This window comes from Magnolia sinica, chromosome 19 (assembly GCF_029962835.1).
Source record: "Magnolia sinica isolate HGM2019 chromosome 19, MsV1, whole genome shotgun sequence".
NCBI lineage: Eukaryota > Viridiplantae > Streptophyta > Magnoliopsida > Magnoliales > Magnoliaceae > Magnolia > Magnolia sinica.
The window spans coordinates 6,491,896-6,519,484 of record NC_080591.1 but is presented as its reverse complement, the minus strand read 5'-3'; the positions used below and the strand labels follow the sequence as shown (position 1 = coordinate 6,519,484).

Below are 27,589 nucleotides of genomic sequence, written 5' to 3'. Positions count from 1 at the left end.
TTTTTCATCATCAACCAATCTAATTTTGATTTTATTATAATTTATTTATTTTTATCCCTCATGTATTCGAGGAATCTTCATGAGGAGTCCAAAGAGCTTTGTGGATCCAGAGTAATTATTCCTTGATGAATGGAGTGATCGACCTCATCACGTCCTACCCTGCATCAACACCTAATTTGATCGCAATTGATTTAGTGATTCAAATGTTGCCACATGACACAATATCTTAACAAGAGAAACAAAATATTTTTTTGGTTTCTCTAACAATCGAATTTAATAAAAATCTAAAAGTTTATTGGTAGCTCAAAAGGGAAAGTCTAATTGACTACTGTCATGGGACACATGTTACATACGTTGCTCATGTGACATAGTTGATCACTTATGTTAGTGGTCTTATGGCCAATAATGGATACCGATTGGAATATGGTCCCAATGACAAATTCAACCAATGTGTCATACCCTCGCACAAAAGAAACCCTTGTAGTCAAAATCACTCAAGGAGTTATATGACAACGTAATGACAATGCTAAATTTTACAGTGCATAATACACATACGAGAGAAATGGATAATGCAATCTACGGATGGTGTTACAAGAAGAACTCTTGTCGGGTGATGGACTTAGGACATGCACATAACCAATGATTAACTCATGATAAACAACTAATACACATGACATTGTATGATAAGTTACAATCATTTATTGATCTATGGAGTTATCTCTACATCAACAAACGTGAGGAATTGTAACAAACATCTCCTTCCAATTATCACTTAAAGTTTTTATAAATAAGAGCGAGATTGAAAAGCTTTAGATTCTCGTTAACTTAATATAACATAACTCTATAGTGCAACACTATTTACCTAGTTTAATTATCAGTTTAGCTCTTAGTATAGTCCAACCCGTTTAAATTGTTACACTGAAAATCCTAACTTAGGAGTAGAGTAAATCTTTTTTGTTTATGCCCATGTCACTGAACTAGCAAAGATTTTCCCCCCTTTTTTTTTATGCTTCAGTCGCTGCACTAAGGAAGACTTTAACTTCATGAACTCGTCATGAGGGCCAAAGTTGCTAGATTGTCAATAATTTTTTTAAAATTTTAATTTGAAAGTGTTGATTTTTTATAATATAATTATTTTCTTTTTATTGTCAAGTTATGTTAGTAAATTAATCTTGGTTATTAAAGTAATAAAAAGTTATTTTGACTAAAAGACAAATTTTTTTTTTTTAAAAGATAGATATTTCATTTTACAAATAGCTTATTCTCTATTACAAGCAGTTGAACAGATGAGAAAATTACAAAATTCTAAATTTCTTTGTGCATCTTGATGCCTGGAGTCAGATCTACTGTGAAAAGCCCCGGATCGTTCATGCAATTATCCCATGAAAGGTAGTTTGATAATTTCGCAAAAGGAGTGGCATTTCCGTAATTCAACGCCAAAACAGTCCCCCAGCGCAAAAAGCGGTTTTATAAGGACTGTCTGAAACGCATGACTCTCTCTCATCATCAAAACCCCAGCTCTCTCTCAAACCCTGTACTACGTCCGATCTCTCACTCGCCGGATTCCCGTTGGACGTAAGAATCAGCCACCGGAATTTCAAAGATCCTCTAATCCCATCCGATCCTCTCGTTTTGTCGCTAAAGATCCGTTTACCCAAACCCTACTTTCAGCGACATCGGAGGAATTTCCATAAAGGATGGGAGATCCTTTGGAACGGTTGGGATCCGAGGCGGCTGCCGGCCTCGAATCGTGCATGAAGGATGATCTGAGCATGGAGATCGACCCACCATTCCGTGAGAACGCTGCGACAGCGGAGGACTGGCGGAAGGCGCTGAACAAGGTGGTTCCCGCCGTGATTGTGCTGCGGACGACAGCGGCCCGTGCGTTCGATACGGAGGCAGCCGGTGCCAGCTACGCGACTGGGTTCGTCGTCGACAAGCGCCGCGGGATCATACTCACGAACCGCCATGTCGTCAAGCCCGGTAGGAGTCTTTGCCTTTGTATTGTTTTTGTATTTCGATTGAGGAAAAATGCAATCTTTAGCTCCTCTTTCTTTCTGTTTGTAGGGCCTGTGGTTGCTGAAGCTATGTTTGTTAACCGTGAGGAAATTCCGGTGCATCCGATATATAGGGATCCGGTGAGATAATTTTTTATATCTATTATCTAGACTGCGTTTGGATGCAGTATCTGATCTAATTGCGAAAAAAGTTCAATTAAGTGGGAAATTACTAAAGTGTTGTTACCTTTTATCTTTTATTATTTTGAGGGAGTAAGCTCAAAATTGCAACTATTCTACTTTCAAGTTGAATTTGAAAGGAGTCTAGGTGCAATTGGAGCGCTACAATTTCATAATTTTCATCTCTATTGATTTGATTCAATGGTTTGCATGCTCTACGAGAGCGCATGTGACTGACGTAAGTTCACTTCTTTAAAGGTTCATGATTTTGGATTCTTTCGTTATGACCCTGGAGCAATACAATTTCTAAGCTACGAGGAGATCCCTCTCTCTCCTGAAGCTGCGTGTGTTGGACTGGAGATTCGGGTGGTTGGCAATGACAGTGGCGAGAAGGTATTTATACTGCATTTGCTTGGATTCTGTCTTGTTATACTTAGCAAGAGACAGTTTTTCATTTGATAGGGTTCCTTCAAACCTGTATCTTGTATTGTAGAAAATGGATCTTCTTAGCTGATCTGTCATTTTGAATTTGTCGCAGGTCTCAATTTTGGCCGGCACTCTAGCTCGCTTGGATAGAGATGCTCCTCATTACAAGAAGTATGCGGTGCTTTTCTGCTTATTGCAAATTTCACTTGGGTTTATGCCTAAAGAACAATAAATTAACACTTCACACTACATCTCTTTGGCACCACCAGTAGGGAAACTCTTTAGTGTATTTCTATTTGTGGAACGATTATTTGCACCCACTGTGTCCAATAAACCAAAAGTAGGACAGGTGTATTTATTTGACAGAGTGGGCACTGACAAAAATTCTCTCTATATTTTTGCATCTTTATGATACCTGTCAAAAAATCTTTATGTTGTGTCTCATGAATTTGTGGACGTGTGATTGTCTTGGGTTTGTAAGTAGGGCTAGCAATGGATACCCATATGCCCGATTACCCGACATATCTGAACCTGGAAAATTGGATTTGGATATGGGAGTTTTTCACCAATTCAAAAGTTTTACTCAATTACCCGATTACCTGATCATCTAACTTTTCAACTGGTCAGATATGGATATTACCATATCTGAATATATGTGTACGCGATTACCAAGGGCATCTCGCAATTTACCCAACTAATAATATTTTTGAGTTAAAAATAATAATAATAGTGAACATAATCAGCTAACCTAGAAAGTTTTTGGCCCATACTACATCTACAATGAGGCTGATCATATCAACAATCTAAATCATCATACCATGGGTCAGTCGCACTTGTATAAAATGGGTGCAGTAGGACATGGTGTATCATGACCTTCTAAGTCCTCCAGAGGGAACAACCTATGTGGCAAACGTACTGGATCAAGCCCATAGCACATATAAAGCTGGGAAGAATTGATGCATCCAAGACCTCACACAAGCAATAACGAGATGTCTAGGCCACACAAGTTATTCAATCGAAGATCAAGCCATCAGAACATATATCACGCCCTGATCAAGCCCATCCAATGATCTCGATCATGTATTGGACTGATCCAAATGTCCAGATTAAAGATCTGGATAATTCAACTAATACGGGTCATTTCAAATGCTCAAAATTCAAATTGATTAGATCACAAATTTAGACCAGATTCAGGGTTGGCTGTTATATGGACTTGATTCAATGAGCCTATTGGTTTGTATGGTCTGTTGATACGATTGAACGGTGTCGATGGAACACACATGTGACTTGGACAACGAAATATTTTTGATATTTCATAGTTTGGATTCTTCTTATTTCTCTCTTAGATGTAGAATCTTTTAAATAGTTGTACGGATTTTATTATATCATAGGTAGTCTAACAATAGTAAAGTCTAGATATATGTAAGGTCCATGGTGTGTCATAAAGGCCGTTATGGGGACGTAAAGGCCGTTACGTAAAGGTAATGGTGGCAACCGTTACATGTTACGGAATCGTAACAGCCGTTATGGAAAAAAAATGACTCGTAATTGCCGTTAATGGCACGTTACATCCCCTATAAAGGCCTTAATAGCCCTGTAATGGTCTATTACGGGACATATACAGGTTTTTCATACTTTTTAATCAACATTACGGGGCAGATACATGTGTTTCAAGTTTTTTTCAATAAATAAAAAAAATAAAAAAGAGAGACCATAACAGCCGTTATGCCCCGTATCGTAAAGGTAACGGTGGTGGCCGTTATGGCCACCGTTACCATTAGGGAACACCTTGGTAATGTCTTTAATTGGCTTGTATGAAGACCTTGAAGGCCTTATGTTAAAAAAAGAAAAAGAAGAGAGAGAGAGAGAGAGAGAGAGAATGGAGTGTTTCATCTTCTTTTTGTGCAGCGGGAGTTGTCAATCTCTCAGTGAGATGCCATTAGAACTGTTGGTGAAATGTCATCGGATTTGGTAGAGTGATTCTACCTAGTTATCTTAAAATTTTCCACTACATCACACTGATAGGATGATTCTAACCATCAACTGGTGGCCACAAAATGGGCAGTTAGGGTCCAAGTCCCACCAAAGTAAATGAGACATAGGAATTATACAATGCTCAACCTTTCCAAAGAAAAAGAAAAGAAAAGAAAATGAATTATACAATGCTAGCGTAAAGTTTTTATAAGGGGCTGGCAATGGATATCTATGTATCTGATAACTTGTATACAACCTGAGAAGATTGGATGCAGATATGGGACTTTTTACCCGTTTAAAAAAATTACTCAATTATCCAACTTCTAAGTGGACTGGGTATGGATATTGCCATATTTGACCTGTATTACAGACCTATTGCAGGGAGTGCTGGTTCTCGTACCTCATATTCGTTTCTGGTGCTTACCCATATTTGTGTCTGGCTTTTTATTTTTATTTTTTTTTTGAATGATGTGGCTAAAATGGTTTATGCAATTGTTTTGCATTCATGTTAACTATGTTTTTTCTCAATGGAAAGTGGAAACCAAATTTTATTAGAGAAAAATGCCAAAAATCTTACAAAATTGTAGCCAGGAGAGATGATGAGCTATCATCCCCCAAAAGGAACAATAAAAAAGCAATGCAATGCAAACCTGACAAACAGCAAAGAAGCACTTGGGCAGCCCTTACCGCAATGGACCACAAAACCTACCTGCTTTAAGACTTGCCGTGGCAACATCAAAAGAATCATTGTCGATATAGACTCCGCCTTTGCCTCTCTACCTTAAAAAATATGGGCATTCCTTCCTTTCCAAATTCCTCATAACAATGCAAGCAGCACCTTCTCCCATCATTTATGGGACATGCAATTCCAAATAGATTGAAATACTTCCCCAAAGGACAAAGAGGTGGTTAACGGACTCTTCATCCTCTTACACAGAAAACACGTGTTTGGAATTACCATGTTGACTATGTTAAAGGATAAGTTGTGCCATTCAGGATTCTTTATATTAATTTAAAAATTTTTGTTGTTGAATATGTTGTAGTGGGATTATTGTACATTTACTGTGGTGGCATTCTTGGAGATACTAGTCTCTTCAATCCCTAGAATCCTAGGTCTTCTAAACTATTCCTAGATATGGACTTCGAGAATTATAAATATAACACATCTTATTTGTTTGTCCCTTTTTTTTTTTCCAAGGGAGACAGGTTTCTCTATTATATTATATCACTTTTTCATTTTTCAAGCTAACCATCTAACTATTTTTTCTGCAGGGATGGATATAATGACTTCAATACATTCTACATGCAGGTATTTAGCCTGATCATTAGATGCTATAAATAGCCCCTGATCAGTGGGCTACTTGTTGAATCTTCACTGGATATATTTTTCTACTTTGTTTATCAAGCTACTCTTGTGTCAACCATTTAATCTTGGTTACAATAGCAACACGGTCATTTTTCTAGACCAATTGATGTGCATGTGAATGCTTCCAAATGTTACTTGGTGTTTTCATATGTTACTTTCAGCTGGTCATACCTGTGCATTAGGTTTGCCGTTAGGTGCTCTCTTATCATTTTTATGCTTCCATTAGTTAGTTGCTAGTTGATAGTCGCTACTGCTTTTGATGGTTTAATTCATGTTTTCTGTTGACTTCTTATGTCTATGCATCTTGATTTTAGTTCTGGTCCTTTTGTTCTTGTTGTAGTGATAACACAAAATGATGCCTCATTCCACTTTTTGGAGCACATCAATGGTTATACACCTTCGATACGAATGATTCTCAAGAACCATAATCTAACATAGGGCAGCATTCAGTTATTTGAATCCTGATTGGTTATACATGTATAAGCTATGTTACCTGGAGATGAGATATTCATGGCTATGGGTTTTTGATATGGGGTTCCTTGAGAAGGGTGTTATATGGAGTAGGCATTGCTTTTGCCTTTCAGTGAGGGCTGGGCGGATTTGCTTGGATATTGTTGCAACTACTACATTAGTGCCCATAAAAAAAGCTATTATAATAGAATAGTGCTAGCATGTATGATTCCTCTGCTTGCTCTGTTTGAAGCTCATTTTTGGCATCACAAAGCAAGTATTTTCATTTCTTTATAGTGCATCGGAGAAGAATAGATTATGAAAGGGAAGAATTCAGCAGATAGATGCTCAGTATTCTAGTTTCACAACTGTTGCCTTGTATGACCATTGTTATGTCACAAAGTGATAAAAGAAGAGAACTCCTGTCAACTGTTTGTCCTGCACCTTTTTTTGTACTCCTAGATTACTGCCATATATAGTTCATTTGAATGGTTATGAAATCATTGGTGCTTATACCAAATTCTTTGTTTTTGTTTCCTTCTTTTTTTTTTTTCCCACTTCTTTCTTCTGCCAGGCTGCATCTGGGACAAAGGGAGGCTCAAGTGGTTCCCCAGTCATTGATTGGCAAGGAAGAGCTGTTGCCTTGAATGCTGGGAGCAAATCTTCAAGTGCTTCTGCCTTTTTCCTTCCTTTAGAGCGAGTTAGTTTTCACTCTACTGCACTCTGAATTTTTCTTTATGCTTCTTATATTCTTTTATACTTGAACTTCATTACACTTTTCCATGCTCTTATGGTTAAATAATTAGAATTTGAATGTGCTAACGCACCACAATACAACCTACTAAAGCTTTTTGGCAGTGTAATCAGATCTCCTTTTCTTCACATCCATTATTATTATTATTATTATTATTTGGGGGTGGTGAAGATTCATAATCCAGATAGCGTCTTGCAATTTGAGGATTCATAGTCCAGCTATCATCCGATCTGTGTGAAGATTCACAATCCAGAGATAACCTCAATTTCTCCCTTGGTTATATCATTTTCTGTAATGTTCTTGAGATAAGTGAATGGTTAGCATGGCATTTCTGCTGTCCGGTGTTTATAGTTGAAATCCTAGTGGCCTACATGGATCTGATGTATAGTTCCACGAAGAATGAAGCGAAGCGGCAACAAATTTGGGTGTAGGAGCGGGGAAGCATCTCTTTCAAAATGGAAACAAGTATAAATAGGTAGGAAGTGGTAGCAGGAACTCGAAGTGGGAGCAGCGGCTGAGATTTGATGCATTCACTTGGAAAAAAGAAAAAAACAGAAAAAGGAAAAGGACCTGATGTAGATAATATAGTTAAAAAAGTCTTCAGTTGTAGGGTTGGAACTTGGAATAAGTTGCAATTGTCTATAATGTTGGTTCCCTGTAGAGAAACAAAATCGTTTCTAGGGTTTCAAACTTTAACACTTGTCACTTAATCACTATGGCCTTGAGAAGATACCTTGGCGGCACTGCATGTTCTGTGCTCTTAAATATGCCACATCATGTTATAAAATGTAAAGAACCAAAAAAATACAATAATACTTGGATTAAACCTGCATATCCCCTAGAGCTGAATACAAGTAATCCCAGTATAGTTGAGGTAGCCATCCTTGTTTTTTTGGCTATAGGAATGGTTGCACAACTGGTATAATGCAGGTGAAGTGACCGAAGTTTAGTACGGTCTTCCAGCTGGCACATAGATTCTTCTGTTTACTTGTTTTGTATTGTATCATTTATTTTTTCTCATACGACTCCTCTATATCTCATGCTTGCTTTCATGATGAAGTTAAGGCACTTGATCTTTTATGCAACAATCTGTCTTAAGTCTTAACTCATCTTTTGGCCACCCCCAATTGAATTCTAGGTTTACACATATAATGGTATTTACACTCACCTTATTTGGGGAACCACTTTCTAATTTGAGTTAGGCAATGGTATAGAGTGTCCTATTGTATAGCGAAAATTAGAAATGAGTAGGTGTTTTTATTAGTCAGACTGCTGTTAACGTTCTCCTGATTTTAGGATCAGATGTGGTCTGTGCTTTTTCTCTGAATTTTGATCTAGTGATTGGAAAATATCAGAAACAACTTGATAAATGGCATTTGTTTCGTAGAAAAATATGATGCATCATGTTATAGCAACATTCAGGCAATGGTCACTGGTATGTTCCAGATGCTAAGCATGGCATTTTGCCATTGGCAGGTTGTTAGAGCATTAAAGTTTCTACAGAAAGGCAGTGATGCATTTGAAAGTAAATGGGAGGCAGTAACTATTCCTCGTGGTACGCTTCAGGTTTGTTGGTTCTTATTCTCACAGGCTTCACATCCCCTGACCTTTGTAGATTTTCACACAAGACATGCTGTATCAAGGGGAAGCTTTAACGTATTCTCATATATTAGTGATAATGATGAAAATGCATCTTCAAGTAGTACTTCTATTTAAGTTACTCTTTCGACAAGAGTTGGTTGCTCAATTTTTCTGCAGAATGAGCAAAGGTGATGATTTGACTACCTATTGCTTATTCAAGAAATCTTATTTGTGTTTCTTGTTTAGGAAGAAAATGCCATGAGTTGTTACATGGGCTCTGGAACAAATGATTGCGCACCAGTTCTGCTTGTTTGATTTGTTTCTAGCCAGTAATTGTAGTTTTCAATGTGACTTTAGAGGGCAAATCTGGAAGTACCCACAAACCTACAATGGTTCCATTTTTCAGGCAGAACTGATCCACTAGGTGCTTGGGATGGCTCGGAAGAGCGACATTAGGTGGATTCACCATTCATGTTTTCCCATTTGTCTGTTCTAAATTGCAAGTGAGATCAAAAGGCTCTGACAATTTGAGTAAATTGCATTTAGTGTGCCTAAATCACCATACCCCCTACATTTTCCATTCCGAATTGGGCAATCTAGAGTATGGGTCACTTGCTATATAGATCGCTAATTAGCAACCTAAAATTATGGTTCTATACCCCTAAGTTGTCATGCTATTTGGTAGCATGCATATGGAATAATGATGTGCATTCTGGGTTTATAATAATAACATTCATGATTTGATATATTTGCAATATGAATTCCTATATAAAAGTATATTGCATACACTCAATGTATGGGAGCAACCACATGATCCTATCCGTACATACCACCTATTGGAGGAAATAGCCTACTGCGTAACCGTTCTCATACCATGTACCGAAGTGGCTCGTGATCCAGGTAAACTTGATTGCATCCCGTATACCAACAGAAGGGTACACTTCTAAATCTATCCTTACTCTTTTCAATATATACAGTAGATTAACCTGCATGTACTTCTAGGGGTGGATTAAGGAAATGAAATAGTAATCTTTGTTTTAATTATTATTATTATTTTTAAAAAACTATTATGTCGCTTGTAAATTTCTGGGTTGGGCAGTTCTGCACTGGATCACATCAGGACACTGCAGTTAGGTGTTCTTGGGCAATAACAATACTAGGATGGGTGACCTTCTGGGAAACCTTCATTTTGCAGCCCTTTTCTTTTATAATTCTCCAGAAGAGCTTGCAATCTCAGACTTTTTTGGATGGGTCTCTTCACCGATGAATAAATATAGAAAACTGAGCTGTGTGGTTAAAATACCTGTCTATATCCACATACAAAAGCTGGATATTCTTTTAAGGTTGTGGCTCTCTAGAATGCGTAATGAGGATCTGTTTTCATCTCAATTCAAAGCAAAAGACATGTCCAGTCTGAAAATTGAAAATTCTAATATTCAGTTCTACTGATGTAATGGGTATTTAATATTTTTCCATTCTCTTACAACACCATGTTATAGGTGACGTTCCTTCACAAAGGATTTGATGAGACGCGTCGGCTTGGACTTCAGAGTGAGACAGAACAGGTACCAGTTCCCAAGTTGAAGTCTGTTATTTTTAGGTATCTTTTCTATTAATGCCTTCAAAAATGCTTATTTTTCATATCAATGTTGATGTTCATAGTTGGCGTTCTTCAATTTTTATTTTTATTTTCTGCTCGAGTAATTTTATTTCCTTTCTTGGTGGCTGTATGGATGGATTAATTAGATGGTGAGACATGCATCTCCTATTGGCGAGACTGGAATGCTTGTTGTTGATTCTGTGGTGAGTGCTATTTCCTTTTTCTTTCAGTGTCCACTTTTAGAATGATTTGCAAATTGCTATAGGATAATCTTGTTAGTTTTAGTTGAGGGCTTCTCAGCATCATCTACCTATTGCAGGTGCCAGGTGGCCCTGCACACAAACATTTGGAGCCAGGTGATGTGCTAGTTCGGGTGAATGGGGAGGTAAGCTCTACTTCATATGAGAGTTTGTTGCATTTGAATTTTAGTAACGAACTTCCATGCTGCCATGTACTATGGTTATGGGGCAGTAAATTTTGCAGTGGCATTCCATGATGGGGTGATTAAAACTTTTACTTGTTGGGCCGAGTTTGGTTAGGTACATCAACTCTCTAAAGGAAAGTCTAGCTTTTAGAGATTGTCTGCATTCCATTGAATAGCTTGCAGATATTCAATAAATAGACAAGGTTGTCAAAAGTGTACGATTTGCAATTCATATTGTATGATTTGATTTGTATTGTATACATGTACGATGCAAGCCCAAATTGCAAATTGATCAATAAATAGACAAGGTTGTCAAAAGTGTACGATTTGCAATTCATATTGTATGATTTGATTTGTATTGTACGATGCAAGCCCAAATTGCAAATTGACCGAACAGTATCAAATTGTACAATAATTGTGGACTGAGTAAATGGCTCCCGAAATTACTTTAAAAAAATCCATTTATTTCTTTTCTTCATTATCTCCCGATTTTGACAACATTGTGCATAGGCTACACACACACACACAAAACCTCATTTTTTTGTCTTTTTGAGATGGAGGGAGATTTGTTATTCAAAAACCCAAAACAAAGAAATCAAGTAATTCAATCTCCAAATCAAAAGAGATTTGGGAATTTCCTTTATTCAGCCACAAATTGAATGCCACTTTGTCCAATGTGATTCTACACTCAAGAAAGGTACAAAAGAGCAAGATCATTGAAGTGGCTCATGTATGTTTTTAACATAAATTTCTTGAAAGACAGAAAAAAAAGAGAGAATAATCCTTTACTGTCATGATATGTATACTGCACACGCATTCTCAACTAATAATATCATGATACATATTTTTGTGGTTCATATTGATTAGAAATGGATGATTGATTAGTTTTTTTTTTTTTTTCTGATTTATTTATATTTTATTCAGAGTTTTTTAATTTTTTAAGAATTAAAAAAAAAAAAAAACCTTATGATCTATGATTCGATATGATTCGACCCCTATTACAATTTGCAATGCAATATTGATTTTGACAACATTGTGCATAGGCTACTTGCCAACCTGCTGAAGCCATTTTCATTACAATTAAATTTTTATAATGCTTTAATTTGCTACTTGCACAGCTTAGGTATTGGGTCAAAAACCAAGGTTTTTAGCATGTGCACCAACCAATGCCCTAGGGAATTATGAATTTTCCATCTTATTCGTCTTCTTCTGCTTTTATTATTATTATTTTTGAAGATAAATTTTCCTCTGTTGTTACTCATTGCATGGTTAGTTGTTTCCAAGTCTTATATCTGGTAGTTGCCTGATTAATGCCAGAATACATGCGCACGCATGTGCATCATCTTTAGGAGGGGCACTTGATCGCAGGTCACTCCTCCTGAGGGTTTTTAACAAGGTCCTCCCTCTTGGCAACCAGAAAATCATTCATTTTGAATTATCGGCATTTTAGTGCAGGTCATTACCCAGTTTTTGAAACTGGAAACATTGCTTGATGATAGGGTCGACGAGAAGATTGATTTGGAGATTGAAAGGGGTGGCACTTCCTTGACAGTAAAATTGTTGGTAAGTTGAATTTCCTCACATTCTACCTTATATATCTCTGGATTAAATTCTGTGGAGAGTGAGGTTATGTAAACAGTCTAAATCGTTTTGGAGAAACGAAGGTCTTGCTTTATGCTCAATCACTTTAGTAAATATAACATGTTCTTCGGCAATGATTCAGGTTCAGGATTTGCATTGCATAACTCCTAATTACTTCTTGGAAGTCAGTGGTGCTGTTATTCACCCTCTTTCCTATCAACAGGTGGGCAGGTTTTGTGTTCAAAATTAATGTATAATTCAATCTTATAATCCCATTGCATCATCCTTAATAGCCAGACTTCATTTTAGTTAAGCTCAAACTAGGTTTCTTAGTAGCTCAAAGTTTTTTATTTCCCACACAAGGTACAGAGATCAAGGGAAAATTAAAAGAGGAGAGCAGACAAACTGTCCGATTTAACTGTGTTCTTTCAAATAATGATTTGGATAAATAGTGAAATAGTCGTGCTGGGGGCCTTGGAACTCATTGTGATCCAATCTACCATCTAATATAATGTCATTCACTTAGTTTTGATTTTTCTGTATTTGTGATCTCTTAGTTGTGATTTTTCAGGATTTGAGATTGCATTGTGGCGGTTATGGATTCTCTTGTCTGTGAACGACCTAATGCTGTTTGCTTTTTATTTAACATGCAGGCTAGAAATTTCCGTTTCAACTGTGGTCAAGTGTATGTCACTGAGCCAGGGTAAGTGTATTCTTACCTACCAAAAAGTATTTTCTTATTTCAGTTGAATTGATTATTGTCATTTGGATTTTCCCTTTTCACCTGTCCCTATATTTATCTACCCTGATGCACACTTGTCTGTTGAAGTTTCTTGCATTGTTTTTTATTTTAATTTATTTATTTATTTATTTTTGTGTGTGTGTGTGTGTGTGTAGAAGTGCAAGTTTTATGATGTATTTATACGTATAGTCAGTGCTTCCTGATATCAGGGTTGTAACTAGGAAGACAAGTGAATTGTTGATTTGCCATGGTGAAAATTTCACCCTTTATCATTTACAGTTCATGCTACTTCAATTAGTTGTAAACTGATCGAATAGTGGGCAAAATACAGGTATATGCTCTCTAGGGCAGGTGTTCCTCGCCATGCCATAATAAAGAAGTTTGCAGGAGAAGGGATATCACACCTGGACGAGCTAATTTCAGTTCTTAGCAAGTTGTCTAGAGGTGCTCGTGTGCCTCTGGAATATGTAAGCTACACGGATCGTCATCGAAGCAAGGTGCATGTTGATTCTGTATTGTTGCATTTGCACTCATTTTGTGTTCATTTATTTAGCTTAGTCTATACTAATAATCTCCATATTCTTTTACTAATGCATACCATCTCATCAGCAATTGCTCTTCACTGCTTTTCATTCCTTTATTTTGTTCTTCTAACTAATATCCGTAATCTTATGCTAATGTACACCATCTCATCAGCAATGGCTCTTCACTTCTTCTTCTTTCTTCTTCTTCTTCTTCTTCTTCTTCTGATATTAACGTCAAATTCAAGGATACAGTGTTGGGATTATTACAATCACACTTTTCTACTGTTGTTGCAGTCTGTACTGGTCACAGTTGACCGCCATGAGTGGTATGCTCCTCCACAGATATACACTCGTGATGACAGTACTGGTTTATGGACCTCAAGACCCGCAATACCCCCCGGGTCGCCACTACTATCTTCAAGTGTCCATTGCGATGGCAACAGCATAGCATGCCATACAGCTGCATCAACTATTACTGAAGCTGGTCTTGTTGAATCCATACATCAGCATGCGGACAAAGATTGGAGGGATGGCTGTACTAGAATGCAGACTAGTGATGAAAATGTTGCTGAGGAATCACACTCTCAGGAAGAATCTAACACTGACACTAAAAGACGAAGAGTGGAAGAGGATTCAACGGCAGAAGGAATTGTTATATCTGATGGTATTATGCATGACCAAAGAGAAGAAACCATGGAGGATCCCAGAACCTTGGATACTACTGACATTCTAGATGATCGAGGGGCAACAGCTGCGAATGCTTCAGTGGCTGAACAAGTGATAGAGCCCACACTTGTAATGTTTGAGGTAGGAAACGTCAGTATCTTCAGAATTCACCATGGTATTTTCAACATGCAGTCTTTCCTTTGTTTAAATAAGAAATACTTCCCTGATGGTTCGCCATTGCTAGCAACAATTAACTGTTATCAGTGCTGTTTCAAATGATTGACTTCTGATCTCCTAAACCGCAAGCTCACCTAGAAAAAGGAAGAAGGAAACACATGCACGCTTCAGTTGAGTACAGATTGATGTTTATTCATATGGAAGTGGCACTCATGTTGATTATTATAATTTGATTCCTCGTTTCTTCTACTTAATTATTTGTTTTGGCATATGAAGGGGAATTATTAATATAATATATGAGGATGCCCACTTTTACATATCTTGTCTGCACTCTCTGGTATCAACACAATAAGTACCATACTAATACTGAATAATTTATGGACACTAATAAGTTACTGTTTCACTATAATCTATTGTACTAAGTTTGTTATTTCTGTGTTCCTAAAAGTCTGCTCGTGTTTTCAATGTGTCAGGTGGGAATGGAACCCATATTCTTATCTGCATACTGTATTTGTGTAGAGTTTCGCTACTTCTAATATCCGTATCTGTGACTAGGCATCATTGACAATCTATTATTGCATGAGCATATGCTTGTTAGTAGTATGATATCATCCTCATCTTTGCCTTTAGCCAGTAGTTTGGGGTTGTTGTTAAATGGTAGATTGGCATATGATTCACGATCGATTATCCCTCAGAAAGAACAATAAAAAGAAAGTTCTATAAGCAATATTCATTTTGTCTCGGTAGGACGCTAAAATGGGGTGTCGACAACATCCTCTCTCAAACCCGTCACAGTTTGGGTGAATGGCTTCGGTCGTGGGTTTGCTCCCCACAAACATGAGTTCGAGTCCCCTCCCCGTGGATTACCCAATGCACGTGGTTGACAGGTGATTGCATGCATCTGCAGGGAATAGTCTCTCCTTAAAGGGGTGGGGACACCCTGTCATCATAAAAATAAATAAATAAACATCCTCTCAAAGAATTCTGAGAAGAAAGCTAAGGTTTCTCTTGTTAACCTCCTATCGAAACACCTGGAAGAAAGCCATTGGAAACCATCTAGCCCTAGAGCTTTATCCCTACCAACATTCTTGACCACCTCAAAAACCTCCTCTTCAAACTCCCTTTCTAGCCATGCCTTTAGAATCTTCAATCTGCTTGAACTGGAGACAGTCCAATCTTTAGAAAGCAATGACGAGTAATTGTCAACAATGGCATCACAAATGGCTTCTTTTCATTTAGTGTGCTCGGAATTGACCAGAGGGCTGTGAATTCTATTAGCTCTGCCTGTGAATTCTATTAGCTCTGCCTTTGGCACTTGTGCAGCCATGGAAATAGTTAGTGTTTCTGTCGCCTACCTTTAGCCAAGGTGCCTTCATTTGATGTCTTCTTGGAGGAGGAGCTTCTCTACTTCCAACTCCAACTCGTACCTCTCCACTAACTCGTCTTCCGATAGGGGGGACTCCTCTCTGCAATCAAGGAAGCGGATTGCATCAAGGAGCCTAACTCTTTCTTATTCGGATGAGTCCCTCTTACCCTTAACCCAATCTTTGATCTTGCCTTTGAGCAACTTAAGTTTAATAATCAATCTATGGGCAGGACTCCTGTCCACCTGAGAACCTGTTTACAATCCTTTATATTGGCAACAAAATACTGTCTTCCAACCAAGCAAATTCAAAACAGAAGGGTTTGTGGCTCCACAACTCCTTGCTACACTCAAGATTGTAGTATGAGTTAGTAGTATAATATATCTAAAATGAGATTTTCTTTGGCCACAAGTGTGTACAAGGAAGCTGATGTACCCGCCGCACATATGCCCACAACATGGCACATGGGTAGGAGATACAATCCTTCCATTAGAAGGGTACTGATATCTAAATCTCTGGCCCAAGTATCAGGTCCGTCCACTAGGCAGATGGTCCACAGTTATCAAATGTGAGGAGAAAAAATTGCTTGGAGTTTTCCATGTGTCCACCAGTTTCTAGCATTGTGGCCCACCTACTGAGCGAACCCTATTTATTTATGGGCCGGAACATCTATGGTCAGACTCACCTGATGGATGGTTTGAATATTGCACCTATCTGCCGCAGTGTAATGGCATTTAGAATGTATGCCTTCTACGTGCATGGTCTTAGCAAAAGCTCTATCGAAAATATGGACTAATATTAGAAGAGCTATAATTCAGTATGAGTCCTTCGTATCTTATTGCTATGCAAAATTATTTGTGGGGCCAGGTGGGCCCAACCATGGTCATGATTGACCAGGATATGAGGAATCAACCTATGTGGGTAACTGGGGTGGGTCAATTGCTATTAATCTGTTCATGCTTAGAGAAGGACAGCCCATCTTTTCCTTGTTTTCTGGAAAGCTTATGATTGAAGGAGATGGTCGGATTGCATTCCAGCAGGCCTTGTCTCATAAGTCAGGGCTGCGGAGGCTTGTCTTATGTATTAACAAAATCAAATATCTTATAGTGATTTCATATCTTATTCCCTAGTCTTGAGTAGTTGAAACAAGGTACCAATGGACTTTTAGAGTGAGTGACAAGAGGGCCACTGATTATCATCCCTTTGGATTTTTTGTAATTCGGTGTTCTTTGTTCTGTTAATTTTGTTGCTATGATTTGAAGAAAAGCACAAATGCCATGACATTTATTTTCATCACGTATTTGGTGAGCCACTTTTCGGGTATCAAACGATGTCCGAACGGCATGAAATTGGTCCTATTTCAAAGCCATGATATGATGCATCCAATCAAGTTGGTTGGTCAAAGATTTGGCCGATCTAACGGTTGTGTAGGAGGATCTAGACAATCCAACAACATTGAAGATTGAACCATTTGGTGGGTCTAGATTGATCTTATGGAAGATCAATGGTCCTAATGTGTGCTATGGACCACATTAGTAGTGGTCTATTTAGTTGTTAGAGTTAAGTTTGGTTGACCTAGTTTTCTTTTATTATTTTCATCATGTATTTGGTGAGCCACTTTTCGGGTATCAAGCGATGTCCGAATGGCATGAAATTGGTCTTATTTGAAAGCCTATTGAGTTAGCTTTTAAACGAGCTTAAGATCTTGCAATGCTGATGTCATTTGAGTGACTTATGACTAATTTACATAGTCTATAGGGTTGTGACAGGATTCAATGATATTTTTATTGTTTTAGTGAAAAAATTGTTAACACTAGATGAGCTGGTAGAGACATTGTAATGTGTGTGTGTGTGTGTGAGTGAACCGGGGTTCAAACCCTAGTAGTGTTACCTTTCGAAAAAAAGAAAAAAAGGGTTAACATTAGAAGTAATAGATAGTTAAGATATTTTGACAACACTTTCGGTGGTTGTTTTACAATTCGGCAAAACTTTTGGTGATCTAGAGAGGCCATTATATTTGCTAGTGAGAGAGAGCCCTTTAAAACTTTATGACAGGGCTGTAAGAAAGGTAAAAAAAGAGGGGGGAATAAAAAACAAAAGAGATTGGAGGGAAGAAAGGTATCATGACACAACCAAATCAAATAAGAGTATCAATTTGGATATATACCTTTTACTTGAAGATCAAACCATTAAATTTCTCGATGGATGCAACAAAAAGATCAAAATAAGTACTGTGGATTAATATTTAATAACCTACCAGCCGCTATGCTAGTAAAAACAATAAACCTATGCTCGTCTTCTGCCATATGCAAAACAATTGATTCGAGTATCGGCAATATTACTGATAATATTGATGATATCATTGGTATCACCAGCTCGGCGATCCTAACAACACTGGTAATATCAGAAATTTCAGGTATCAGTGAAATATTGTCAATTTATCGCAAAGTATCACCAATGTATTGTGATCCCTTCGACTTTATAAATTCCAAATGCTGCTTATTTGCCAATGTATCGGTGATATTATCGATATTGCCAAAAACTTTTTATTAAAAAAAAAATCCAATTCAGTTTTTTAAATGAGTGCATGGCTGTATGATGAAATGCATGTCTGTATGCATGTATATATATGCATGCATTGATGGATGGATGGATGCATAGATGGTTTGATGGATGGATGTATGCGTGCATGTGTTTATGTGCATGTATGCATGCATGGATGGATTGATGGATCGCGCGCGCGCGCGTGTGTGCATGCATGCATGGATAGTTGGATGGATGGATCATGCATGTGTTTTTGTCTCTATGTATGTGCATGGATGAATGGATGGATGGATGGATCCACCGTTTTCCCCATGTTTCCCCAACGCTTTCCTGAGTCAATGATATGCTTTTAGGCCCCCATTAAAGAGACTTATTATGTATGCATGATGCATCTTTTCTTACTATATTTTTTTTATAGAAGCAACAAACTGAAATCTATTAAAGAGGGGAAACAAACAACAAGAAAGCAAAAGAAACAAAAGGAGCAGAAGCACCTAACAACCTCGAAAAGTAAAATCACACTATTCAAATCCTTAACATTTACAACCCATTCTAAAACCATCTTTTTAGCCCTAGCCCCCACCGCTATAGCAGTAGACGATCTGCCATTAAAGCATTTTTCATTTCTTTCATTCCAAACTGCCCACCAAATTGCCAGAATGGTCATACGCCTGAGCTGCAATTTGTTTTTTCCAAGCTTGACCCCGTTCCACGCCATCAACATCTTCACGGCGGACTCCGGAACACACCAGGAGAGGGAGAAGAGCTCGCAGAAATGAGAGAAGATGGAAGAAATAAAGGAGTAGTGGACTAGCAAGTGGTCCACAGATTCCGCCTTACACATGCAACACAGGCAAATGTTGACGATCTGCATGCCTCTCTTGGCCAGATTATCAATAGTTAGAATTCTATTCCGAGCCGCTAACCACCCGAAACATCTGAACTTAGGAGGATCATGATATTTCCAAACAAAAGGGGTCGCGTCGCAGGGAGACCTGTCTGCAGAGTAAAGAGTGGCATAAAGGGATCTGATTGAGAACGCCTCGGACTTCTCAAGCAGCCACGCGATACTGTCTGACTGAGAGGAGATGATCTTATAATTGCAGATGTAATCGTGCAACGCTATGTATTCCTCCACCTCACCTTCATAAAGGTTTCTGATGCAAGTTATGTCCCAAACAAATTGGGTGGAGGTAAAGTAGCCACATCTGTTAATGAGGATGTCTCTGTCAGGAGAAAGCCAGTAGATTTGCGGAAAAGAGGATTTGAGAGGCTTTTCTTACTATTATTTGATCCCTAAATATGCAAATATGTGTATTTTAGCATTTGCTGAAGTATCATTGAGAAATTGCACCATTTCCCCATTTTTACCTAATGTTTCCCTCAGTCAAGATACATTTCCAGGTATCAGCAATACTATTGGTGATATCATTACATGTTTCCGTATCCCCAACCAGCGATACGTGTAATGATATCGATAGTACGAACATTGGCTAAAACATGCCAAGGGGAAAGCATCATATGCTATAGCTCAAGAAAAATATCTTTTTTCATTCCATCATCACACCTTAGAAAAGAGTCTTTACATGCAGTATAATCTTTCTTAACGCAAGAGAACCTTATTATTATCCTAAACATCTATTACTTTTAATTCTAACAATTTTTTTCCCTAAAATTCCCTTGAATCCTGTCAACCCTATAGGCTTTATGTAAATTGGTCATAATTTAATCAAACGGTATCAGAATTGTAAGATCTTGGGTGTATTTAAAAGCAACCTTAATAATCTTTCGGACGTTACTAATTTTATATCCAGTCATCATTTGATACCAGAAGAGTGGCCCACCAAATATGTGATGAAAATAACAAAAGAAAACTTGTTCAACCAAACTGTAACAACTAAATGGATGATTAATTGTTCGTAGCACATATTAGGACCATTAGTCTTCCATCAGATCAATCTAAACCTTCAAAGTTGTTCAAATCTTTAACGTAGATTGTTGGATGGTCTAGATTCTCCTTGATCATGACTCGTGGATGGGCTGGGTCTTTGACTGGCCTTGATGCATCATATATTTAGTTGTCATGTGGTGCACCATATACTTGGAGGTAATGCTATATATTTTAGACTTGATTTTATTTTAGTTTGAGCTTGTATTTTGTAACAAGTGGTTTATAAATAAGAGCTTTTGGAAGGGAGGGTTGTGAAGAAAATATTCTCTTCTCCTCTTTTATTCCTCTCCATGTCTTCTAAAATCTATTCTCTTAAGTTTAACAATATTAAATGGAACAATATTTAAAAAGCAGAACATGAAGTCTTGGATTGGGGAGGATTGGGGAGAGCTTTTGAGTAGGGGTGGCAATGGGCTGGGTAGCCTGCCCGACCCAGCTTTGGGTGGGCTTGGGCCACCATGCATGGCCCGATCAATTTTCTGGTAGGGCTCAAGCTCAAGTCAGTTTAGCCCAACCCAGCTTTTTATATACATGTATTTTTTAAGGGTATATATACATGTGTTATATCCTATATAATATGCCATTCTAATCCTTAGGCAACCATCTATCTTCAATGCAGTCCGTTGGTTCCATTCCTCTAAAATGTTTATTTATTTATTTACTTTTTGTGCATCTGTGGCCCACTTGATAAACAGATAGCTTAGGAAAATTTAAGTGGTAAATAGGGATTTTATCAATTTTGGGTTGGGTCGGGCTAGGACCCAATCGAGTTTTTTGGGCCTGGCTTGGGCCTGCAGCCTGCTATTGTAGGCCCATACCGGGTTCGGGCCTGGCCTGGCCCAGTCCAAACTTGGCCCATTGCCACCCCTAACTTAAGAGTCTTCTAAGGAAGTGGTTGTGGACATTTAGCCTTATGGAGGGTGATCATTACTAGAAAATAAGGGGAACAGAACAGAGGTTGGGACCTAGGGGTAAGAGGAAGATTTGGCTCGGAAGTGTGGAAGAATATTCGCAGATTTGTGGCATTCAAAGGAACACAGGAATGACCATTCGGGAGGGAATGAGATTTAGGGCAGACAATGGGTGGGTGAGGACACTCTTGCAAGAAAATTCCCTAACCTCTATAGGGTGCTCTTTAACAGGTGCTTGGTAAAAGAATGCTATGAGATAGTAGGGGGTAGCATGGTATGGAATATTACATTTCAGAAAGCATCTTAACGATCTTACAGATAAGGAAGGGAACGGTTGTCATCCCAGTGGAGAAGCTTTGCACGTGCTCCTTATGGAGTTGGGTCCTTACTCTTGCCCTGGTGGTAGACTTACAAGAGTTTCAACACTAGTTCAAGGGTTTGAGTATCCATAGGTGGTGAAATCCCACTACGACGTGAGTGTGTGGGGTGTGTGTGCGTGTGAAAAAAGAAGAAGAAGAAGTGTTCCTTATGGAGCCAGCAGAGGATGGACTTGTTTGGGAAATCTTAGGGCGGATACACAGTTAGCTCCTTCTTTTGGGTTTTAACTTCAGAAGGTGGCTCGCCTCTCTTGTGCTTTGGCTTGTTTTGCCTTGACCCCACCTAGAGTGGAGGCTTTTTTTAGGACAATATTGGCCGCGATAAGAACTTCGTGTTGATCACTGAAGTTTTTATAAAGTTCTTTCATGTATGTTATACACCAGTGTCGATTGCTATGCTGATAGGTTGTAACTTACCACTAGGAGTATGGGCTCCGTATTTTGTTCAATTGCTGACTGGTGTTGCATTTGCAGTAGGCGCTTTGACTTACTATGGTGACACTTGCAGGTTCATGTGCCACCATCATGTATGCTTGATGGTGTCCACTCGCAGCATTTCTTTGGAACAGGTGTTATTATATATCATTCTGAAAGCATGGGATTGGTTGCTGTCGACAAGAACACAGTTGCCGTATCTGTCTCTGACGTGATGATCTCATTTGCTGCATTTCCCATAGAAATTCCAGGAGAGGTAATATCTGATTACATGTTTGCCATTCATTGTCCCAGGCTAACATTATGGGTCATAAGTGACTAACTAATGTTTACAACGCAGGTAGTTTTCCTTCACCCTGTTCACAACTATGCACTCGTTGCTTACGATCCTTCTGCTCTGGGAACAGCAGGTGCCTCAGTTGTTCGTGCAGCTGAACTACTTCCTGGTCAGTACATTTCCATATTCAACAATTTGTAGCTAATGCTGATAAAAAATAAGTAAATGTTCTCAACAATTTCTAATATAGTGCGGGTGCCCTTTATAGCATGTATTGCTGCTATAATATATCAGTAGTTTGTCTGTCAAACTCAATGTTTATATGAATCAGCATACAGCTGTGAAATGTCCTATGCCAGAATTCTTATATGCCAGAATCTGATACTGCTCTACCTATGCCATATATATGTATATATCAGTGTTCTAAGTAGAAAATAGTGTGTAGCGTAGCATTCACCTCCCTAGAGCGTGAGGTTTAAGCTACATGCTACTATTAGATTTTTAATCAAGGTTGTGCTTGGTTGCACCAATTTCATGATATTCTGTACCAAATTAGACTGATTAATAATGAATTTTAACGAAGTTTCATGATATGTAGTGCCACTTAACGTAATAGGAAAAGGCGATGATTAAGTATAAAGGTAAAGAAAAAGCAAAGAAACTGATTTAACACTGTTACCTATATACCTATGTTATTTCACGAAAGGCATTGAAAAGATTTAACTTTTTTTGAAAAAAAAATTGAAAATAGAAAATTATAAGAAATCTTTGAAACCATTAACTGATTTTAATGTTGTAGTGAAAAATAAGTTGTTATTTGAGCTGCATTGTGTGTGGTGTAGTCTATGTAGCGTGTATCCTATGCAAATTTTTACGTAGCGTATGCTACAAATGACTTGAGCTATTTTCATGAGCTACGTAGCGTTGAGGCTAAGCTATGCTATGTAGCATAAGCTACATGCTACATAGTGTAGCTGTTTAAAACACACACACACATAGTCATAGGCTGATTAGTTGATCATTGATTTTCCAGAAAACATTGTCAATTTATTGGACCTCTTTCAATTTCTTAATGCAGTTTCCTAATATTCTAATTGATAAGGGGGGAAGTTTCCCCCTGTGCTCCACAAAATTTCCCGACATTTTCTTCTTACCCTATGGATAAAGATTTTTGAAGAATAGATGCTACTTGGATTGATGCTTGTACGTACTATGGATATCATCTTTATGCATATCTATTGCGTGTTGGCCTGTCTGACATGCAAGTAGCAAGAGAATAGTAAGTTTGTGCTAAAATTTATTGGCTCAACCCCACAGTGGAAATTTGCCAACTAGTGTTCTGATGATTATTTTCTTCTTCTTCTTCTTCTTCTGAAGAGGGGAATTTTATTAAGAGAGCCCAAGGGGAAAAAATACAACCGGTTGCCAAAAGCAAGCCAAAGACCCCTTAATCAGGGTGCCCACTCCCTGATGTACAATAAAGGGTCTATGAATAGAAGCAGGAAGAGACCTCTAATCAGGGAGCTCTGGTTATTATGCTAAGTTCAATTCCCTGACTGAATTAACCTTGTAAAGTGGAACCTGCCAATATGTTCCATGTAACCCAAGTTCCAACTTGAATTGACAGTGGGGATTGCTAATCTCTCTCTTACAGGATTCAGGGATATATCCCTTTTAAGATGTTCAAATTATATTTAGGTTCAAGTATCATGGTAATTTTGCATGGCTGTGAAACTCCAATTTTGTTCATAACTATTCTGCTGGTTTTCTTTTCTTGTCTTTCCTTTTTTTTTTCCCCCCTTTTGACAGAGCCTGCTTTGCGTCGAGGTGATTCAGTCTATCTTGTGGGGTTAAGTAGAAGTCTGCAGGCAACGTCAAGGAAGTCCACTGTTACAAATCCCTGTGCAGCTTTGAATATTGGCTCGGCTGACTGTCCACGTTACAGAGCAACTAATATGGAAGTCATTGAGCTTGATACTGGTAAATCTCTCGGTTTGCTTCAAGTGTATCTTGATTTGGTACTGCACTTTCCATATAGAAAATTCAAATTGTTTTTTCTTGTTATTATTATTGTTATTATTTTTTTGGTTGTGTTTAAGATTTTGGCAGTACCTTTTCTGGTGTGCTAACTGATGAACGTGGAAGGGTTCAGGCACTTTGGGGCAGTTTTTCCACTCAGGTTCGTATTCAGTACCGATCCAAAAAAGTAAAAAATAAAAAAAAGGTCCGTATTTTTCATATTGCTTCTCTTGATTCACTATATTTTTGGGTTGTGCTTTATTGGTAATGTGCCCATTTGCAGCTGAAATATGGTTGTAATTCATCTGAAGATCATCAATTTGTTAGAGGTATACCAATTTATGCAATCAGCCAAGTCCTTGACAAGATAATTCATGGTGCCAAAGGACCACCCCTGCTCATTAATGGCATGAAAAGGCCAATGCCTCTTGTAAGGATTTTAGAAGCTGAACTTTACCCGACCTTGCTGTCCAAGGCAAGGAGTTTTGGATTGAGCGACAATTGGGTTCAGGTGTATTTTCTAACTCCTAATACAATTTTCCTTGGCATTTTTTTTTGTTCTTGCATGAAATGTGAATAATTTCTTTTTCCAGTTTTAGTCTTCATGTACCTATATTAATTATTATGGAGAACATGATAGGTGTTCATTTAGTATGATATGTTGTGAAGTCATTGCACACCATCTTCAGGATTGTTTTATTTTATTTTATTTTAACTTTGACGGATGTGCTTTATAGTTTAAACCATGAATATTGGAAAATGAGTTCTTTCTTCAACACTTTGAGGATCTTGTAGTTTGATTATAACTTAGTTCACTGTGGCTTGCCTAAGCTCTCTGTTTTTGTATGTGTCCCCTATCAGTGTTGTTTCACTTCGGCTTTGAGGGTTTTCTACATGTTTTAACAATGGCTTGACTTAATTTTCTATAGTTTTCTACATGTTCACCCATCATTGACGTCTGTGGTATCGTTTTAGCTATTGTTAGTTCTCAGTATCCCTTCTTTATGAGTGGATGAAACATATTGGAATTGATTGAATTTTGTAAGGAACATTCTACTTGACATCTTATGGCCCTTGATCTTTTTCCTACCCCTGAAACAATGGATCTTGTTTTCTACTGAGAAAGGCTGGTAAGGTTGGCAAGGTGCTTCATTCCATTTAACCTAGACATTAGAACTTCGTTTATTTATGTTATCACCATGGTTTGCATTCAAATTTTCACATCAGTTGAACAGGACCATGTTGACAACTTCGATTGGCTTTTGCCCATGAAACTATGGATCTTGTTTTGTACTGAGAAAGGCTGGTAAGGTTGGCAAGGTGCTTCATTACATTTAACCTAGACGTTAGAAGTTTGTTTATTTATGTTACTATGGTTTGCATTCAAATTTTCATGTTCCATAACATAAGGGTGCTTTAGACAGTTTTCATTCTTCACAGGTGGATATTTGTAGATACCTTGAAATATAAATGGGAAAGTTACAGGAATCCCTCAGTCAAAAGTGAAGGAGTGAAGGGCATCATCATCATTTATTGTTGTTATTGTTGTTTTAACTATAGCAAGATGCAAGTAACTGTGAAACGCACCTAATTTCGCCAGCCTGGAGCACCACCTGTCATTTTGGAATTTGAGGATATTTTGTCATTTCTTTTCTAGGGAGATTTTGCTTTTGTAGCGGTGGTGACAAAACACATTCATTAAAAGAAAAGTATTTTGCAGGCTCTTGCCAAGAAAGATCCTGTAAGACGGCAAGTCTTACGCGTGAAAGGTTGTTTGGCGGGGTCAAAAGCTGATAACTTATTAGAACAGGGCGACATGCTCCTTGCAATCAAGAAGGAGCCAATCACTTGCTTCCGTGACATAGAAAATGCTTGCCAAGAGCTGGATAAATCTCAAGATGATGAAGGGAAGCTTCATATGACTATTTTTAGGCAGGTGAGGGGAGAATTGATTCTTTTCTTATGGGTGCTGAAGCATTATGTTACACATAAATGTTCTGCTTTTGGCTATTTGAACACTCCCCAACAAAGGAATTTGTCTTCATGAGTTTGTCTGCATGGTTTGACAGGGTCGGGAAATTGAACTACTTGTGGGCACTGATATCAGAGATGGCAATGGCACAGCACAGATGGTGAACTGGTGTGGGTGTATCGTTCAAGATCCTCACTCTGCAGTCCGTGCACTCGGATTTCTTCCTGAAGAAGGGCATGGTGTATATGTGGCAAGGTTAGTATTTTCTTTTCTCTCTCTCTGTCATATTGAAATTCCTGTACTTGGAAGGACTAGACAGTCAGTCCAATAACATGCATCGGGCAGATTATGGTGGTGTGCCTTGGCATGAAGGGTCTTTCCCCTCGTTTGCTTGGGCGGTCACCTCAGTGTCGGGTGGTCAATCATATGGGAATTTTTTTGATGACTGTGTTCTATTCTATTCTATTTACAGATGGTGTCACGGGAGTCCGGTACACAGGTACGGCCTCTATGCTCTCCAGTGGATAGTTGAAGTTAATGGGAAACTCACACCCGATCTAGAAACTTTCGTGGATGTGACCAAGGTATGTTGCCTGGACTCCTTTTTCTTTTTCTCTGAAAACAATAACAGCATACAAGTATCTTTATCCTGGTTGGTAAAGGGAACTGATATCAGCACCCAACTTGTTTGCTAAATGCATCTGTTTCTTTTCTACATATGGTACCGCAATAATACAACTTTGTTAGTTCTTGCCCTTCTGGTAATTGAGGTTTCTTTGTTTGTGATTTTTTCTTTTCTTTTTATTTATTTTTAATACAGGGGCTGGAACATGGAGAATTCGTTCGTGTAAGGACGGTCCATCTGAATGGGAAGCCGCGGGTGATGACATTGAAGCAAGATCTTCATTACTGGCCGACATGGGAGCTGAAATTCGATCCAGACACTGCCACATGGCGCCGCGGAACGATCAAAGCATTGGATTGCAGTACTGCGTGACAGCTATAATCCCACCAGCTGTGAAACTATCCTTGGGATATGCCATACTATGGACCTCAGCTGCACATCATAGAGTAAAACAAACCTTTTGGGGCCCACCTTCAGCACTGAGATGGGGTCATGGGCCATCCCAATCAGTCTCTTAACTATTAACTTGGAGCCAATAATGTGAGGTATATATAATATATAATATACATATGGCTTCCATACACGTGATGTTAGCCTTATATATGCATATTGTAAATTACTTGATTTTTCATGCACAATAAATATTTAAGGGAGAGATGGGAGTTGGTTATC

General features: G+C 38.2%; 1 protein-coding gene across 2 annotated transcripts; it reads left to right on the top strand.

The window, feature by feature from the left end:
• The first annotated feature begins 1,395 nt into the window (after window positions 1–1,395).
• LOC131234767 (protease Do-like 7) lies at window positions 1,396–27,589 on the top strand. Of its 2 annotated transcripts, none has more exons than XM_058231717.1 (24): window positions 1,396–1,983; window positions 2,068–2,138; window positions 2,436–2,570; window positions 2,716–2,774; window positions 5,850–5,886; window positions 6,968–7,093; window positions 8,624–8,713; window positions 10,228–10,293; window positions 10,475–10,531; window positions 10,648–10,713; window positions 12,208–12,315; window positions 12,476–12,556; window positions 12,987–13,036; window positions 13,407–13,572; window positions 13,894–14,406; window positions 22,098–22,280; window positions 22,365–22,470; window positions 24,111–24,281; window positions 24,401–24,525; window positions 24,604–24,831; window positions 26,041–26,256; window positions 26,390–26,547; window positions 26,765–26,876; window positions 27,113–27,589. In XM_058231717.1, the coding sequence occupies exons 1-24, from the start codon at window positions 1,698–1,700 to the stop codon at window positions 27,287–27,289; spliced, it is 3,387 nt and encodes a 1,128-aa protein (XP_058087700.1). In that variant the 5' UTR covers window positions 1,396–1,697; the 3' UTR covers window positions 27,290–27,589. The 2 variants fall into 2 exon arrangements, with proteins under 2 accessions (XP_058087700.1, XP_058087702.1); XM_058231719.1 differs by having other exon boundaries at window positions 1,397–1,983; window positions 24,401–24,480.